Source organism: Sceloporus undulatus, chromosome 4, assembly GCF_019175285.1.
Source record: "Sceloporus undulatus isolate JIND9_A2432 ecotype Alabama chromosome 4, SceUnd_v1.1, whole genome shotgun sequence".
Taxonomy (NCBI): Eukaryota; Metazoa; Chordata; class Lepidosauria; order Squamata; family Phrynosomatidae; genus Sceloporus; species Sceloporus undulatus.
This window is the reverse complement of record NC_056525.1, coordinates 47,292,922-47,312,040: the sequence shown is the minus strand read 5'-3', so window position 1 is coordinate 47,312,040 and position 19,119 is coordinate 47,292,922. Positions and strand designations below refer to the sequence as shown.

Below are 19,119 nucleotides of genomic sequence, written 5' to 3'. Positions count from 1 at the left end.
AACTTATTGCCCAGTCAAATTAAAATAATGAAAGCTAGCTGCCCAATCAAAATAGCTTGACAGTCAACTTGAGTCAAGCTAGTCAAACATTAGAAATTCCACCTAAATATTAGAAAGAAGTCATTTTATTGTAAGAACTATCTGACAGTGGAATAGATTGCCTTGAAATATGGTAGACTCTCTCCATCTTTGGAGGTGTTTAAACAGTAGTTGGATGGGCAACTTTCAGGGTTGCTTTAGTTGTATATTACTGCCTGGCAGGGCTTTGGATTAGATGGCCCTTGTGGTCCCTTCCAACTTGAAGATTCTATCATTCTATGACTATAAATAATATAGCTACTGCAGATTTGATTATCTCTGTGAAGGAATATCCAGATTTGTACTGGCATCACAAAAGACAAATTAAAAATGTACATTTATAATTATTTTCCTTTTTAAAAAGAGGCCTTTTATAACCAGAGATCAGTTTTTTTAAAAAGAAATAGTGAACCAGAGCTACATGTGCAAACTGACCATTTTTCTTGCACAGTATGGTCATGCAAGCAGCTGTCAGACAGAATAATATCATGTTAAGTCTAACATTACACCTGAACCAGGGGACTCACTTCTTTGCATTTCTTTGGTGCACAGTTAGCTAACCTGAAAAAATCCCTGAAGAAATTACTTATGAGGGCTTATGAGAATGACCTGTGCTGGATTCCCAAATCAGACTTTTCCATGTGAGAACAGACCACTTCTTTCTAAGTTTTTTGAACTGACTATTGTTACAGGAATGAAGGTTCACACAGGAGGCTTAATGCACAGTGACTCCACAGGAATGTCTATTGCCAATTCCAGATGCATAAATAATACAACTCCAGCTAGAGGAAAATCAACAGTTATAAAGCAAAAGCAACAAAACCTTAGGTGTTCTGGTTTTCACTGTTAAAATTAGGGGTGTGCCTGGCAGATTATAGGACTGAGCAAAATTTGCTGCTACTTATAAGATCTGGATTCAAACAGGTATATTGCAGCTAAAAGTTAGTCTTTCCAGCTTCCACAGATCACAAATAAATCAAGCAGCAAGTTTCAGACTGTGGAGCAAATACTGGGGGATTCACATTCACAGTTTTAGACTGTGGAGCAAATATTGGGGGACAGGAGTGTTTCTGTGTTAAAAGTTCAAACTGTTTGAAAATCGCAGCCAGCAACTTGCTTCAATGTCATGTGTGCTCCTGAGCTGGGGAGACATAAGGGACATAAAACAAGAAACAAAGAATGGGTGCAAAATATTAAAACTACAGGTGTTGGGGTTTGTATTGGCTAAGAGAAATCATGTGTCTAGCTAACCAGCAGCAGCTGCTCAAATCCTGCAAATTTTCCATGAGATCTAGCTCAGCATCTTGTGGCGATCGAATACAGTCTTCCGCTGCTCCTGCACCTGGCGCTTCCATCGCTCTTGGGCTCCTTCCACTCTCTCCAACACAGTATTTGCCCTGTTGCTGACTGAAGGGCGTACAGCTGCCAAGGAATGCGTGTCCTGAAACACCAGAAGAAAAAAGCTCAAATGTTTCACCTACATGGCAGTAACACTTCACATTAGAACACAATGAAATATGAAAGGATGCTTGAAACAGAATGCATGTGCAAATAAATGAACAAACAACTTGCAGATATTAAAAGTAAATAATGTAAAAGTAAATAATGTCTTACAATGTGAATATATAACTTTTTAAAAATGACTGTGAAAGTATTTTGGTAGTATTTTCCCCCTCAGTGATAATAACATCCACATAAATTTACCATAAGCCAAATGAATGTCTATCACTCCATCAATATCTTCTAAAGCAATGGTTCCCAAACTTGAGTATCAAAGTCTTATTATTCACTCTGTGTGTGTGTGTGTGTGTGTGTGTGTGTGTGTTTGGGTTTTGTTCATAGTGGAGTTAAATATACAAATATGTTGTCAGTGAGTTTCTGGTTCTGCATTGACAGGGAACTGCATTTACCACCTGAGATAAAAACAGGGCACCTCTGTCCCACTGACCTATCACAATGCCTTTTAATGGAACAGAATTGGTATGCCTCATCCTTCATTTCCCCACAATCAGTTCATTGTCAAGAGGAACACACCTTTTTAAAAATTACATCTTCTATGCATAACATAAAACTTCCCAAGTAATAAATTAATAAACCTTTCACAGCAGGACAGGATCAGAATGGAGAATACAGGGGCTATACAGACCACCCCAAAGGGGCAGTCTGCATCCGCTCCTTTACTGGACAGATCAGGGCCACAGCAACCTCATGCTGTGGCCCCGATTCAGCAGATCCTTTTTGCACCCTCTAAGTGGCGCCATACCTATGGCGGGACAGCTTTATGATGCCCCTTCAGTGCTGCATCATGTGGATGCAGCACCGGAGGAGCGTCATGATGCTGCATGCTGTGCAGACTGATGCGCGCCAAAATGGCACCCTGGAGCAGGGTTAAGGCATCCAGCGTGCGGACACTGCCCCCTAACTCTGCCCACAGGCCAGCACAAAGTGCCAGTCTGTATAGGGACTACAATTAAGAAATCAGAAGAAGACTAGGACAGCTATGAAAGAAATGGACAAGATAATACAGTGGTAAAGACATAATTCTGAACACTAAAGTGAGGATCGTCCAAGCCATTGAGAGCTGGACAGTGAAAAAAGCCAATAGGAAGAAAATAAACTCATTTGAGACGTGGTACTAGAGAAAAGCACTGGGAATCCTATGGATGTCCAAGAAGACAAATAAATGGGTTCTAGAGCAGATCAGGCCTGAACTTTCTCTGGAAGCCAAGATGACTAAAGTAAGGCTGTTGTACTCTGGCCACATCATAAGAAAAAAATGAATTATTACAAAAAATATTAGGAAAGGTGAAAGACAGTAGAAAGAGAAAGACCACACATTAGATTATTAGACTCAGTCAGAGAGACCACAGGCCTGAGCCTGCAGTACCGGAACAGAAAAGCAGAGAACAGAGGATCTTGGAGATGTCTCATCCACAGGGTTGCTATTAGTCAAAGTCGAATTGAAGGTAGTTACTAACAACAACAGCAGGAGATATATATAAATCCAACAGTGAACTCAGAGAGAAAGAAATTATTCAGTAATAACATCACTCCATTGAGATGTGCTCTGGGAGGAGACACTATGCTGATGATGTGATTAGCGTAGTCTACAAATGGGAACCAAATATTGCAGAATCCAGATTCTGTTTTTATGTGTCATCATGTATGATTAAAAAAAGAGGAACGAATCTTATGGAACATTAGACTTACCTCCCTCTCTTCTTCATTGTGCAGTGGTTGGGCATAAGCACTGGGCTTGCGGATGAGAGGGTCAACCACCATTAGAAAGACCATATAGAGCAGGAGGGCTCCAATGACTGAGAGGTAAATTATGATGATGAACTGCATGATGAAAGAAGCAAAAGGTGATCCATCATTTCCAGCAGAATCACCACCACATAAAAACTATGTGAGTGTGTGGTGTTGTGATTTGTGTTAATCTGAAACTTAAGAGATCCAGGTTCTAGTCCTCATGAATCCATGAAATTGATGTAGTGATCATGGACTCTCTTATCCTGATCTATGCCATAGGGATGTTTTGAGGGAAACGTGCTTAAACTTGTTTCAAAATGTTCAACTGAAATTTTACATTATTGAAATGATAGAAACTTGGGAAGTGAAGGAAAATTTCATTTGGGGCAGAATTGTTATTTTGGGAGGGTAATGCCCTCATTTTGCTCCTCTCTCTATAGCTACAATCCTGCACTTCTCTCTAGCTCAGAGTAAAGTTGTTCTCAGAAAAACTTTTAGAATCACTTAGGCATGCTGGATAGGGAATTCTGGGAATAACAGTTCAAAAAGTAAATTTGTCATGATAGGTTAGCTACAACTATGTGAGAAACATGAAACTAGACCCTCTGATATGCAAAATAGTCTGTTTGTGCTGTTTCTCTCATGGACTTGTCTTGCATGTTGATGGGTACAAAATATAGGGGTGGGTTTATCTGGTACCTTGATTGTAGTGGTGCTTCGCTCTTCATACTTGCACTCACACAGCAGGCAGTATGCCTCAACATCATGACCTGGCACTGGCATAGGTTCCACCACATGAAGGCAGTTGCTGCAATGGAAAGAAACAAGTATAAATAGTGGACATGACCAAAGAACACCTATACTATATATTATATGGTTGCCTTCTTCAACTGGATGACTTTGAGATATGTTAGATTAAAAACATTATCATCCCCAGCCAGCATCACCATATTGGCTCGATATGATGAGAGTTCCGGTCTAACATATATAGAAGGTACTCAGATGGGGAAATTGGTATAAGGTATCTACTCCAGAGGATGTGGAGCATATTGTATAATGTTCAGCTGGACCCACTGACTGCAACCATCAATCATACATGGTCTTAATAAGCCAAGCCTATTAAGAAAGAAATAAGATGAGCCCTTTTTCCCATTCAGACACCCCCTTTTCTACATCCTTCACAAGCTTCAGAAAGTAGACCTGGAAGTGACACCTCTGATGAAAACCCCTTTTGAAGAACCCTAATATAAATCCAAGAAATCACTACCAACAGCTCTGGTGGCAACAATCAGGAAAACTCTAGGACCCCATGCTTTTTTAGACCAATATGGAAGAGTCAAAGGTTTCCTATAGTCAAAACAAACTCTTAACCAAGGTTTGGAGCTGATTTAATGTTTCACATGAAAGATGGGATTATGGCTAGAAATTCCTGGGTTTAACTGCTGTGTGCCACAAATGACAGGAGGGGAGAGAAAAAAATGAGATGTGCAAAAGGCTCAAATATATTTTAGTTTATTAAGCTGAGACTTTACCATCTAAGCTTGACCATGCAGAGCTTACAAAGTACCTGGATAATATATTTTATTTTTAAAAGCTTTATTTGTTTATTTATTTTGCCAATTACATTGGCAAACATACTTTTAAAAAAATGATGATGAAAGATTGCAAAATAAACAAGCCAAAGCAATAGAAATATAAACATGAATACTGTTTTTTCCCAATTTTCCTAACTATATATTAGCAATATAATAGAGCTTGTCCATACACCTCAATTTTTTGTCATGTGGGGAAGAGAGGATATCTGTATCAGCTGCATGTGCAGCAAGAGAAATGAGATATTTGATTAATGTAAAAACCAAATTCAAGAATGGCATTGGCAAAAATTCTTACACAGAGTGTTTGATTGATCCAGTAGTTGCATATGGGGCAGATTAGACATTTATGAAGAACTGATGATTACATCCTAAATCATTTACAGCCAAAGCACATTAGAAGAACACTCTCGTATGTATGCCCCCTCCCAACAATGGAATGTAACTGCAGATATTCCACAAAATACTAAATGGAAATAGACACTTGGCCATCTCTTGAGAAAAGCTATGTACAGAAGGCACACAAAATGAACAAATACATCATAAAATAACATTTTAAAATGGAAGCCCCCCAGTCCAGAAACCATCTAGTCATGTATTCCACTGACTATGCCCTTCCTACATTTCTCTCTGGCATTTTATAACTGGCTGAGGAGGATTGTGGTCTTAGTTAAGGATTGCTCTGAAGCACAGGCACAATGCTGAGCCATTTTTAAAATTAGAAGGGATAGAAGACAGTATCTCTAACAAGTACTTTACAGCTGGATCAGAATTACAGTGAGGTTTTCCTTTTTATTAGACCTTAGTATAGCTTACTAATGGATTGCTTACTTTCTGTCCAATGCTGATGTTTATTAATATGAAAAACAAAATGTTTTATGTCTCCTGCAAAGTTACTGTAGAGATCTGCTGGCACAGTGGTAAAATGCCTCTACTGCAGCCACTCACTCACAAACTGTAAGGTTGTGAGTTCAAGACTAGCCAAGGGCTCAGGCTCGACTCAGGCCTGCATTCTTCCGAGGTCACTAAAATGAGTACCCAGCTTGTTGGAGGAAATTAGCTTACAATTGTAAACTTCTTAGAGACTGCTTAGGCAGTATGAAGAAGTATATAAATGAAGCTGCTATAATATATACTCAGTCTCAACACATAAATGACAAAGTTCATTTTGTCTGCTATTTTTGTGATATTTTACATGATGACATTGGCATTTCAGTGGTTTTAAGTTATTTCCCCCAACAAGCCATAATTTCACCTCCAGAATCAGGAGGGTAGAGCCAAAATGCCTGGCTTTCTAGAATGGTGTAGATACAAACATGGTTCCAAGAAAGGTTGCAATATGGAACTAGGGTTGCAGAAGAGATGGGAAATTTCTGGCCCTCCAGGTGCTGTTGTACTACAACTCTCATTATCCCTTATCTTGCTTCAAGAACTTAGTGGAAGTTTGAGTTCAACAACATCTGGAGGGCCACAGATTTTTCATTTATGGTTTATGGTTTGCAAAAGTGCTTGCTGTGAGCTTAAAGGTTGTAAAACGACAGACAGTCAACTCACCAGTCTTTCTGAGACACATTCTTTTTGTAAATCTGCCCACTGATATTCCTGTATGGGGGGCAGACACACTTGCAGCGGATGTCCTCAAAGGCCTAGAGAAAAAAAAAATAGAATACAAATGGAATAAAGACAATTCAGTAAATTGTTGTTCCCATCACCATCAATTGGATCAATTAGCACACTTTCTCCCCTTTTAATTGCTCTTTATATAATAATGTTAACCAATCTAATAGCCAGCTAGGAGTTATTTCCAATTAAGGAAAATTATGGCAAAATGATGCGCTTTGCTGTTATCCAGAATACCAAACAGTGCATAAGCAAGAAAAAAATGTATCTTACCACTTGATCCTCTCTATACATATCAGCTCAGAAATGAGTGCCATTGAACTCTCAATGTGGCTTACTCCCAAGTAAGTGTACAGCCTTACTTATACATAGGCAGTAATCTAGCTAACATATAAAATGGGCAAGGCAACATCTCATGTTACATTGATTAACATAGGTGTAAGCTTTCAAATGGCAGGGCACCTTTATAGCAGAGAGAATAGCTCCTTTATAATCCACCATATACCTATCAACTCCTAACTTTAAATAGCAAAGGCACAATCCACCTCAAAAGGTGAAGCATGCTTTTGTCCCATATTTAAATAAAGGTGCTGAGCTACTGAAGACCATTCAAAAGCATTAACTTTGTCTGATCACAAAGCCAGCAGACATGTCACTAAGGAGGTGCGGGCTGCACTGGGTGACACCCTACTTCTCAAATGTCTGCCTTTAGGCAGAAATGGGCTATGGTTCTCGCCTGCTTCCCTTTAAAACTCTGGAACCCAGAGGAAGAGAAGACATTGTGGGTGGAGAAAAGAGAAGCCTCAGGGCTTATTTTTTAAATTATTCATTTAAAATTTTCTTTAAAAACATCACATTTTATTAAACTTTCACTTTACCCACATGAAACTATGCAACTGTAAATACATTTGGACCATGTATATGATAATGACATGGCAGGGAGTTGGACTGGATGGCCCTTGTGGTCTCTTCCAACTAGGATTTTATTATTCTATGATATTGTAATTAAAAGGTATAGTTTTGTTTTGCTAGTTGTTTGTATCACAACTATTGACATTGAATTCAGTGATATAAAGGAATTATGATTATAAGTAACATCAGTACAAAAATATTACTAAGGATTCTGTATGGTATATGGGAGGAGGTCAATATGAGGTGACACCATGAGTTACTGCACTGGGTTATGGCAACCCTAGTAACACTACTGAGAGACAGTTTTCTTTCTCATGTGTACTGAACTGGTTTGCAAGCAGTGGTAAACCATGGTGTAGCAGAGGGCTAGGCAAAATGCAGCCCTGGGATGTCATGTAGTCCCCAATGGTGTTTCTATAACCCTCAACTGCTCCTCCAAGGGAAATGGCTAGAAACAACAACTCATCTTTTAAAAAGGGTAAAGGCCTCTCCCCTGCATGCACACACTTTTCAAATTTACAAGTGGATTTCCAGCCATTTCTGATTTTGGTTTTGGTTCACTGTGCAGCTCCTGGAGTGTTGCAGGCACAGAAAACTGGCCCCTGGTGACACTGAAGTAGTTCATTCATCATTTTGCATGTTCCATTTTCTTCTTACATGGACTGGTGGAGTTTAGGCTTCAGATTTATTTTTAAACAATCCTATCTCATTACATTGTGTGAAATGGAGCTCCCAGTTTAAACCAGGGGTAGCTAGTCACTGAAGCTGCTCCAAATCCAACCCATTACGACCACATGTACTGATGCAAAAGTGATCTGGTACCATCTTTCTATCCACACCTTGCTCCATACTGTGCCTTCCCCTTCTCCACAGGTTGCTGCCTCCACCACTGTTGTCCCAGCCAAGCACCTCTTCAGATCCCCATTGTTGACAATTCGCTTGCCCTGGTGTCAGATTGATCAACTCCATACTCATTGCTGATGCCAGGCAAGTGACACATTGACAGCACTGTGTGTGTGTGCTTGCAACAGTGGTGGCAGCACCGGACCTAAGCAGAAATGAACTTTTTTTTGGCAAAAAAATGGCTGGGCTTAGAGCAGGTCGCAAGTACTTATCAGACCTTATTTCTTCTCACCTTCCCACCAGGGCCCTCCGTTCTGGTAGTCAAGGTCTGCTGTCCCAGCCCAGGATTTCCTCTGCCCCATCTCGGATTCGCCCCTTTTCACTTGCTGCCCCTCACTCCTGGAACCTTCTTCCCCCGCAAACAAGAGCCATCTCTTCTTTAACCAGCTTCAAAACGGAGCTGAAGACCATCCTGTTCAGAGAAGTGTTCCCAGGCATTGCATAATTGTCACTTGCTTTTTGTTGTTCTTTTGTTGTCTGTTTTATTGAATCATTTCCTGTATTGCTATGTATTTTATATATATTATCCTACTAGAGAGGCCCCTTCCCCACCACCCTTCCCTTCTCCTTTTGTGTCGTGTCTTTTTAGATTTTAAGCCTGAGGGCAGGGAACCGTCCAATTAAAAAGATTGTATGTACAGCGCTGTGTAAATTTACAGCGCTTTATAAATAAAGGTTAATAATAATAATAAGTAGCATTGATGCTTTAAAAAAACTGTGACAGTTGCCACTACCCTGAATCCAGTCCAATCCAAATGACCACACATCTGAAACTCTAGATAATCCAGTTAAATCAGGAATAACCTTCAACTTTATTAAATCTGGTTTAAAGCCTCAAAGCAGTGGTTTCACTGTGGAAAGAGTTGTATGTCTTGTGACCAGACTGGGGTGGCTACATGGTAGGTTCAGAGTTTTGGTGAGTGTAGATAAGCCTGTGGTTTAATGTAGGAGAGGGACTTGCAAGACTGGATTTTGCTCAGGCTCACTCCAACTCCTGCACATTGTGCTCACTCAAGGTTTAGCACTGAGTATATTTTCTCCTTTCACTCCCTTTTATTCCTTCCTCACCTTGCTGGATTCAGATGGTGGTAACAGGACACACCAAACAATGGCTGCAAGGGACAAGAATTTCATGGTTTTTCAGATGCACTGCACGAACATCACAAAAGTCTGGAAGAAAGGAAAAAAAATGAATCAACAAATGCTTTGTAGAATTTGATTCAGCATTCTTAAATATAAGTGACTCTGTAATATGAACCTCTGTTTCCTCATAGCAGCAAAATATTCTTCACTTCATGGTAATGGTTTACTAAGCCAGGGTGGTACAGTGATTTGAGCCATGGAAACACACTGGGCAACCCTGGGTGAGTCACTCTTTCTTAGCCTCAAAGGAAAACAAAGGCAAATCCACTCTGAACAAATCTTGCCAAGAAAACCCCATGACAGGTTCACCTTAGGGTTGCCATAAATTAGAAATGACTTGAATTCACACAAAAACAATATGGCTTACCATAGAGATCTCTCCATGTTTTAGCTTCATCGACCCAAGTATTTACAGAAAACTATAGAGCCAAAATCAAACACTACAAATCATCCAGTGGACATATTAAGAGAGTGTGTTGAAGGCTTCAGCCAGGACTAGGAATCATTCCCTTTCCTATTCCACTGACAAAGGTTGTTCTGTCAACAAGGATGTATGTAAATGTATTGTTAATTATCCTGAGAGAAGGGGAGAGGGAGTTGAACCTGTACTAACTTTATTTAAATAATAACAACAGGGACGTAGCCAGGATTTTGGGAAGGGGGGGTCCAGGCTAAGTGCCACCATTTTGAGAGGCTAAGAGCCCCCCCCCAAGACACAAAAAGGGGGTCGAGCGTTTACATTAGAATGGCACCACTTGGACTTCCGTTATGGCTCTGTGCTGCTATGGAATCTTGGGATTTGTAGTTTTGAGGAGCTGTTTGGCCATCTCTGTCAGGTGCCACAACAAACTACAAGTCCCAGCATTCCACAATATGGAGCCAAGGCAGCTAAAGTGGCATCAAACTGGATTATTTTTTTCAGTGCAGATGCAAACTGAGTCCTTCCTCTGAAGGCGTTTACATCAGATAAATTCAGCTCGATAAAGCAAAGCGCAGCTGTTCAAGCAATGAGCAGCAGCCACTCTGTTCATGCTCAGAAGCACTCTGTTCATGCTTTGAGACACTGCATTCCAACTTCTGAGCTGAGCTAAGAACCCAGGCTGCAGCAACACAACATTTCATTCCCACTTCCAAGAGGGATTTTTAATTCCAAAACACACACACACACACACACACACACACTACATACACACATGCACACAATTTTTAATTCCAAGACTCATCTGTCTATCTATCTATCTATCTATCTGTCATAATTTTAAATTCCAAGACATTATACCTTCCTTTCTTTTTATAAAAAACAAACCCCTTTAAGAGAATCCTATTTTGGGAGAAAGGCAGGATATAAAATCAATAAATACAAAATTATTGTGCAATAGTCCATCAGTGCATGGCTTGCATTATAAGACTTTATAACTTTAAAACGTTATACATTTAAAAACAATTAAAATCACAGTAGGCTCAGAGTGCTATAGAATCATGGAATCATAGAGTTGGAAAAGACCCCAAGGGCCATCCAGTCCAACCCCATTCTGCCATGCAGGAAATCTCATCAAAGCATCCCGACTTAGATGCCACCATTGAAACAGAGTCGATAGGCGAGGCGTCCAGTGACTCCGCCGATGTAGTTATACTGGATCAGTGGCAATCTGTGAGTACCGAGGACGTGGACAAGCTGCTTGGTAAGGTGAGGAAGACAACCTGCCCTCTCGACCCTTGCACATCATGGCTGGCCGTTTGGGGGGGGATGCATTGATGAGATTCCTCACGGATATCATCAATGCGTCCTTCAGGGAAGGACATGTTCCATCTTGTCTAAAGGAAGCGGCTGTTAGGCCGCTTCTGAAAAAACCTTCCCTGGACCCCCTGGATATGAGAAATTATAGGCCTGTGTCACTGCTGCCATTTTTGAGCAATATGGTTGAGAGGGCGGTTGCTCTTCAGCTCCAAGCTGTCTTGGATGAAGCCGATTATCTAGACCCATTTCAAACCGGCTTTAGGACAGGCTTTGGGGTTGAGACTGCCATGGTTGCCTTGACCGACGATCTGCGTCTGAGCATCGACAGGGGTAGTGTGACCCTGTTGGTGCTCCTAGACCTCTCAGCGGCTTTCGATACTATAGATCACGGCATCCTCTTGGACCGCCTGAGGGGTTAGGTATCGGGGGCACTGCTTTGCAGTGGTTCCGGTCCTTTCTCTCGGGTCGGTCCCAGAGGGTGCTGCTCGGGGACTGTAGCTCCAGTAAGAGGAACCTCATTTGTGGGGTTCCTCAGGGGGCTATTCTGTCCCCGATGTTATTCAACATCTATATGAAGCCGCTGGGTGAGATAATACGGAGTTATGGTGCTGGGTGTTATCAGTACGCTGATGACACCCAAATCTATTTCTCCATGTCTCGTTCGTCGGCCTCGAATTCCAATGGCATCTCTTCTCTCAATGAATGTCTTCAAGCGGTAATGGGCTGGATGAGGAAAAACAGATTGAAACTGAATCCAGATAAGACGGAGGTGCTCACGGTAGCAGCCCCGAAACCAAGAATTGGGTTACAACCTCCAGTCCTGGATGAGGTCACACTCTCCTCCAGTGACTGTGTTCGCAGTCTGGGGGTGCTCCTCGACTCGTCGCTCCTGATGACAAATCAGGTAAATGCGACGGTCAGGAGCGCCTGCTATCAGCTTCGGCTGATACACCAGCTGCACCCTTTTCTGGAAGTAAGGGATCTCGAAACTGTTGTGCACGCACTGGTAACCTCACACCTGGACTTCTGTAATGCACTCTACTTGGGGCTACCCTTGTGCTTGGTTCGGAAGCTTCAGCTGGTACAAAATATGGCGGCCAGGCTTGTTTCTGGTACATCTAGGAGGGACCACATTACTCTGGTTCTGAGGTCCCTCCACTGGCTGCCTATTAGCTTCCGGGCCCGGTACAAGGTGTTGGTTATTACCTTTAAAGCCCTAAATGGCTTGGGTCCAAGGTACCTCAGGGACCGCCTCCTCCCGTATAATCCTCCCCGTGCTCTCCGGTCCTCTGGGAGGAACTTACTGCAGCCTCTAAAATCTAGGCTTGCGGCGACTTCCCAGAGGGCGTTTTCTGCTGTCGCCCCCAAACTCTGGAACGACCTGCCGGATGAGATCCGTCAGTTGACATGATTAGACAGCTTTAAAAAAGGCCCAGACCTTTAGATTGATTCCTTAGGTTAATTAATTAATTCTAGAATCCTAGAGTTGGAAGAGACCCCAAGAATGGCCATCCAGTCCAACCCCATTCTGCCATGCAGGAACTCTCAATCAAAGCATCCCCATTGATATGCTGAAAAGGGGCCAGCTAAGTGTATTTTATTTTATTTTTATTTTAAAAATGAGAAAAAACAAGGCTGGAAGGAGCCAGAAAATGGCCAAGCTTTGATATCTGGACCCCAGAACATACTCTAACTCCCAGAATTCCATAGCCATGAGCCAGAATGGAGCCAAGCGTCAATATCTGGACCCCAGAGCATACTCTAACTCCCAGAATTCCATAGCCAAGAGCCACAAAAGAGTTAAATTGCTGCCAAACCTGGTTATTTCTTGAGTGTGGATGCAGCCTGATGCAGCCTCCTCACCCTCCCTCCCTCTCCTTCAGGGCTTTTTGGCTCCTCCCCCTCAGCCCCCTCAAAAAGTGCTCCTCCTGGCTTTGCCAGGGCCGGGAGGAGAGGAAAGGTGCTTGCTGGAGCGCGCGTGTGCATGAGCGCAGCCCCAAACAAACGCCAGGGGCCAGGGCGCCAATTCTGCTCCTCCTGAAGCCTAGAGGAGAGCAAGTGGCGCTCTCCCTGGCGTTTGATTGGGGCTGTGTGCGTGCATGCACGCGCATGCTCCAACAAGCACCTTTTCTCTCTTCCTCTTGAAGGGGGGGGTCCGGACCCCAGCTACGTCTTTGATAACAATCCTAATATGGTATTAGCACAATAAATTTGAATTGGGTCTGAATTCCCAATACCTGTGATTTACATACAGGGCTCAAAAGTGTTGTTATTGTTGTTTTATTATCCCTTCAACAGTAGCTTAGTCTGGCAACTTTAGCAACAATGCAATGGAAAATTCACTTGTTTTCCTCACATCTAAAGAAAGTTGCTGATAAAGACACAAAGGTCAAGTAAGTTTAAACCCTTAGTTACTAGCAATTCAGGGATGTATTGAAAGGTCTACACAAAGATAAATGAGAAAGAAAAGGGCTCAGTCATTATGAGTAGATTTAATTTGCTATCCTTAAGAGTTCTAGTTCAAAAGCATTTATAATTGAGCTTCTCTTCTCTATCAAATAGTAAGCATTTTACAAATGAATTACATGGATCCAGTTTTAAAATGACTCCCTTCCAAAATGTATTTCAGCTACACTTTTGGACATAGGTACGGCGAAGAATATTCTTAGCATTTCTTTCTGCTGCACAATATTTCTCAGTCAAGCATCCTCTTTAACCCAGTTTACTCATTTGCCATTAGAGCAAGGGGGCTTTAGACAGTAAAGGTTTCCTGCATGCCACTACCCTATACATGCTGTCTCTAGAACTTTCCGCATTTGCTAAGTCACTCATTCTGGGGATGCATCTAAGCAACCACACCATCTGACCAGAGAACCTTCAAGGTGTGTTTGCATTGCAAGCACCTAAAAAATTAAAAGATCTAAAAGCCAGTGTGGTGTAGTGGTTTGAACATTGGACTATGACTCTGGAGAGCTGGGTTCGAATTCTGGCTTAGCCATGGAAACCTACTGGGTGATCTTAGGCAAGACACACTCTCTCGGCCTCAGGGGGTGGCAATGGCAAACCACATCTGAAGAAACTTGCCAAGAAAATGCATGATAGGTTTGCCTTAGGATCACTACAAGTTGGAAATGGCTTGAAGGTACACAACAACAGACTACTCCCTCTCCTCCTTTCTCTCTCTCTCTCTCCCTCTACCTTCAAGATAGTGAGTGCAGGCTCTGCTGAGCTGCTGTTCTTCTTGAAAATTTCCTGTAGTTAGGCATTACTTAGGCACTGCTTGTATATATGTTTGCATGTACCTTTAAATGTAATCAGTCAGGTGTGTAGCTATGAAACTTTCAGACTGCCTGTTTGTCTTTGGCGGGTTACAGACCACCGCTTTGCGGCAGTCTGCCGCCGCCGCCGCTTGCTCCGTGCGGGAGCCGCAGCAGCCACACCGCGCGGCTCCCGCACGGACCGAAAAAGAAGCTCCAAAATGGGCGGACTCGCGACGTCATAGACGCCGCGACACGTGCGGACGCACAGCGTCCGATACGTAAATATGGCGGCCGCCGTGTGGAACGGCCGCCGCCATATTGTACGTACAGAATACGTACTAGGGTTAGGGGGGTGCGGAAGCACCGCCCCTTCCTAACCCTAGTACGTATTCATTACGTACTAAATGGCGGTGTGTAACCCGCCTTACTTTGCTCAAACTACTCTTTGAGAGACCCAAGGGATTCAACACTTCCACTTGTGAACTCTACTAAAGGAGGCTGAATCTAATTGAACCAGTCTTCATTTTTTTCCAGAAAAGGGGCTATCCTCCCTCCAGGAATCTCCCTCTAATCCAGTGCTTCTCAATTATTTTCTGTCATGCCTCCCCTAGGAAGAAGAAAACATTTCGCGCCCCCTGCGTGACTGTAAATAGTATCATTTGTATATAAAATTGTTATAAGTACACCTCTGCATAACAGAGCCTCGCGCCCCCCTTTACGGAGCCTTGCGCCCCCCCTGGGGGGCTGCCCCACTATTTGAGAAAGGCTGCTCTAATCCAACACTTTCAAAACACCCTGCAGGCTGCAAACAACTGTCCCAGGTGTCTCTTCCTCTTCATTGAATGCATTGGGGCATATATACAACAAACAATAAAGTAAATGGATACAGAAGAGAAGAATGCCAGTCTTCTAATAGGAAACCACAGTTTTACCAGGTAGTGGAAACTATCCAGTTTAACTAATAGACAATTATTATTGTATAATTCAGTTGAGAGCCAGCATGGTGTAGTGGTTTAAGCACTGGACTATGCCAAGATCAGGGTTCAAATCCATGCTTGGCTATGAAAACCCACTGGATGACCTTGGCACTCTCAGACTCAGAGAAAAACAAAGGCAAAACCTGCTCTGAACAAAGCTAAAAGACTATGATGTCTCCTTTATTCAAGGCCATCTGCTGCCTCATTTACCACCAATAACATTTATATTATAGCAGTGATGAACATTAAGTTTGCGTACAAAATGAAGTCTTGAGGAGGACTGGCATTGCAGGTCATTCCAGGTAAGAATGTATGAGCTGTTATTATAGTGCACCTAGGGGTCGTTCCCACTTGACTTTTACATCAAGATTAAATACACCGATTTCGATAAATCCGGTGTAAAATGCCACGCTATTTACCCCGCGTTCCGATTTGTTTTTTTTCTTCGTTCCCATTTATCCATTTGTTCCAATTTTAATGTTCCGGATCGTTCCCATTTAAGAAATAGATCGATGTATATAGAAGTCGAAGTAGCATATAAACCGGTTCTGTGGCTGTCAATCAAATGACATAGTATTAACCCGGAGTAACATAACCCGATGTATGTTCGATCTTCGTTCCCATTTATCCGACCGTTATCAATTCCTCTTTTGTTTGGCGCCTTTTTCTTTTTTGAATGGACCAATAAGGCAGTGCTTAAGCTGTGAAACGTCATGAGCGCTTCTGCCTTTAAAAGCCCCCCCCCCGCAGCAGTTCTCCTACCTCTTGTGCTACTCCTTCCTTTAATGCCTACAGCCATGGATCCTCGAGGCGACCTTCAACATATTTTTGCTGTGATTAGCATGCTGATACATAACTTGATGGAGCAATGCACAATAGTGATGTGTCTGTTTGACAATGGTGAGCATGACGCAGAAATGAGTGCATATCTGGAAAATCTTAATGGCATGCTTCGTTTCTACTCGCAAGATTCCCAGTTGAGCATGCAGCTGATGTCTAGAAGGTGGTGGATATACCCCAAAACTGATGTTCACTGGAACGTTTATGCCAGAACTGTCTGGTCTGATGCGATGTGGAAACAGCATTTCAGAATGCCTCGCGCGATTTTTAATATGCTTGTGAAGGAGCTGCGTCCTCATCTTACCCAGAGAGACACAAGGCTGAGGCTGCTTAAGGCAGTCCATGTGGGAAAAGCAACTAGCCATGGCCACCAAGTACCTGGCCATAAAGGCTGTATGCTACAGTTGCTAACTTTTTTGCATTGGCAAAGTCAAACTGCGTACAAGCGATAAAAAGTTTCCTTGCAGAGATGGTTTACTCCGTAGAGCTGTCTACTTGGAGAACTAACAGACAAGGTTGGTTACCTTATTGCATTTTGGAGATCAATATATATTGATGAATAATTAAGTATTTTCTTGTAGTTTAACAAATTCCACTATTGTTAAGTTTACATTAATGTTACAAAGGAATACTATATATGGAATTCTTAATAATTTTATTAGCTTGCATATTGCATATTTCACTACTATTACAATCATGCGTAAATATATATATATATATATACACCACACACACATTTACTGGTATCTACTGCACAATATTTTCGTTGACTGGACAAATTGTACTTGCTTATAATTGCATGAATGATCCAAATGTTCCCTGTACTGCTCTTGTATGTATGTCTACATATATACACACACCACAAACTCTTTTTGGGACGTTGCGGGTAAAAGGGAAGCAGTCCATGGTCCTGCGTTTTCTCTCTTGTATAAATAATAATATTTATCATCTAGATAGATAGATAGAAGATAGATCGATAGATAGATAGATGTGTGAAAACAAACCCTTGTGGGAGGGACTTGGCGGGGTCGCTTTTCAGCCATCGGGAGTTGTTGCGGAATGGGGTGAGAGGAGGAGAGAGAGAGGAGAATTGGATGGAAGATGCGGGAAAGAAGCCCTCCTGTGCTCCAAAGCCGTCTTTGGAGAGAAAAGAGCTACGGTCCAGTGGTGGTGGGCCCGGAGGAAAGACAAGTTTGTTTGAGAGAGAATAAAAGCGGGAGGACAAGTGTTGTTTTGTGTGCTGGTGACAAAGCCGCCTTCTCACATTTGGCTTTGGGGCCCCTTGCAGGAATATATCTAATAATATATCTAGGAATCTATCCATTATTTATCTATTTTAATTGTTTTAACGATCATTGACACATACTTTTCTACTGTTTCTAACCTAGGTAATGGTGGTTTTGAGGAGCTAGGATCTTCCAAGGTTGTTGCGAGCAATAGACGGCTGCACATTTCAATAACTGCACCTGCCTCCTGAGGAGCACAGTACATCCATCGGCAACAACCGCACCCATGATTCTGCAGGTGACATGTGACCATAAGGAACAGTTTTTTTAGATTTATACTACGGGGTTCGCTGGAGCTAATCAGGACACATTCCTGCTAAAGACTCCCTCATTTTCCGCACTTCAGGCTGGAATTTTGGGCTGCGAATTTGGCATTTATGTACCCGGGTGTCCGACTGTGCCAATTGCGGAAACGGAAAAAAACAAAACAAGTTGGGCTCAATTCTGCTGGGAGACGGTGGTTACGCATACTTAAACCTTTTTTGCTTATCCCTTTCCAGGCGGGACATAACAGCGAAGGGAGGGGGGGTTGTACAACAGCAGCAGGTTGTCCAAATCGCCCGTCTTGTTAGTGGAGAGGCGCTTTGGGGTTGAAATAAGATTTCGCGCCCTCCCGTGTGGGCTCGATCTCTTCTGTGGAACACATCCCGTCAGCAATTTGCAGGTTGCATTTCTGCACAACATTATTGAAAACCAATGGAGAGGTTCTCAATGGAAGGAACACCTCTCCGGACACATTTATCATTGGACAACGCACGGTTACCTCAGTGATGATGATGCGAGAAATTGGGGGGGAGGCGCTAAGGGATGCCTTTTTGGCATATTTTAAATTCCACATTTTTCACGACCCTGATAATTTTTTTATAATTAGTTGGACTAACATGATACCATACCATTACCTTTTCAAAAGTAGTATTCATTTCTGTATGCATCCAGAATATGTTTTTAAATTAAAATGTTTCTCAAACAGCAGAAGTATTGTTTTTCTCTATATCCGATAAATGATTTCTATTACTTTTAAATTTTTGATTTACCCTTCCTTGTTATCAAAAAACTTACATACACTGCTACTTTACCTGTTTGTGGCTATAGTGTGCATTCAACACCGCAGGAAGAAATAATCAATGTTTGGCACCACTTTAAATGCCATGCCCCTTGCAACTGGACTTCTGGAAACTTTTGTTTTTGGGGGTTTTTTAGAAATGCCCTACTTTAATGTGTCTATAGGCTGCATCAACACGCAGAGAAACTAATCAAGTTTGGCACCACTTTAAATCACCTGCCTCCTTGCCATGGAATTCTTGGAACCTGTCGTTTTAGAAATGCTACTTTACTGTGTCTATAGGCTGCATCAACACAGCAGAGAAAATAATCAATGTTTGACCACTTAACTCACCTGTCCAATGCTATGGAATTTGGGGAACATGTAGTTTTGTGAGTGAAAAACCTTCCTTTCAACAACGCTATGGTGCACACAACAAAACTACAACTCCCAGTCATCCATAAGATGGCTCCATG

At 42.2% G+C, this 19,119-nt stretch overlaps 1 protein-coding gene across 2 annotated transcripts in view; it reads right to left on the bottom strand.

Moving 5' to 3' along the window:
• Positions 1–234: 234 nt before the first annotated feature.
• TMEM9 (transmembrane protein 9) overlaps positions 235–19,119 on the bottom strand; it is a 26,497-nt gene continuing 7,612 nt past the window's right edge. Inside the window, exons 1-6 of one of the 2 annotated variants that reach the window (XM_042462906.1) lie at positions 13,056–13,108; positions 9,426–9,527; positions 6,477–6,568; positions 4,030–4,138; positions 3,289–3,420; positions 235–1,519 (exon numbers count right to left, since the gene is read on the bottom strand). In XM_042462906.1, the coding sequence (XP_042318840.1) occupies positions 1,370–1,519; positions 3,289–3,420; positions 4,030–4,138; positions 6,477–6,568; positions 9,426–9,491 (549 nt within the window). In that variant the 5' untranslated portion in view covers positions 9,492–9,527; positions 13,056–13,108 and the 3' untranslated portion in view covers positions 235–1,369. Of the gene's footprint in view, positions 1,520–3,288; positions 3,421–4,029; positions 4,139–6,476; positions 6,569–9,425; positions 9,528–13,055; positions 13,109–19,119 lie in introns of those variants that run through there. The other variant, XM_042462905.1, reaches the window with a different exon arrangement.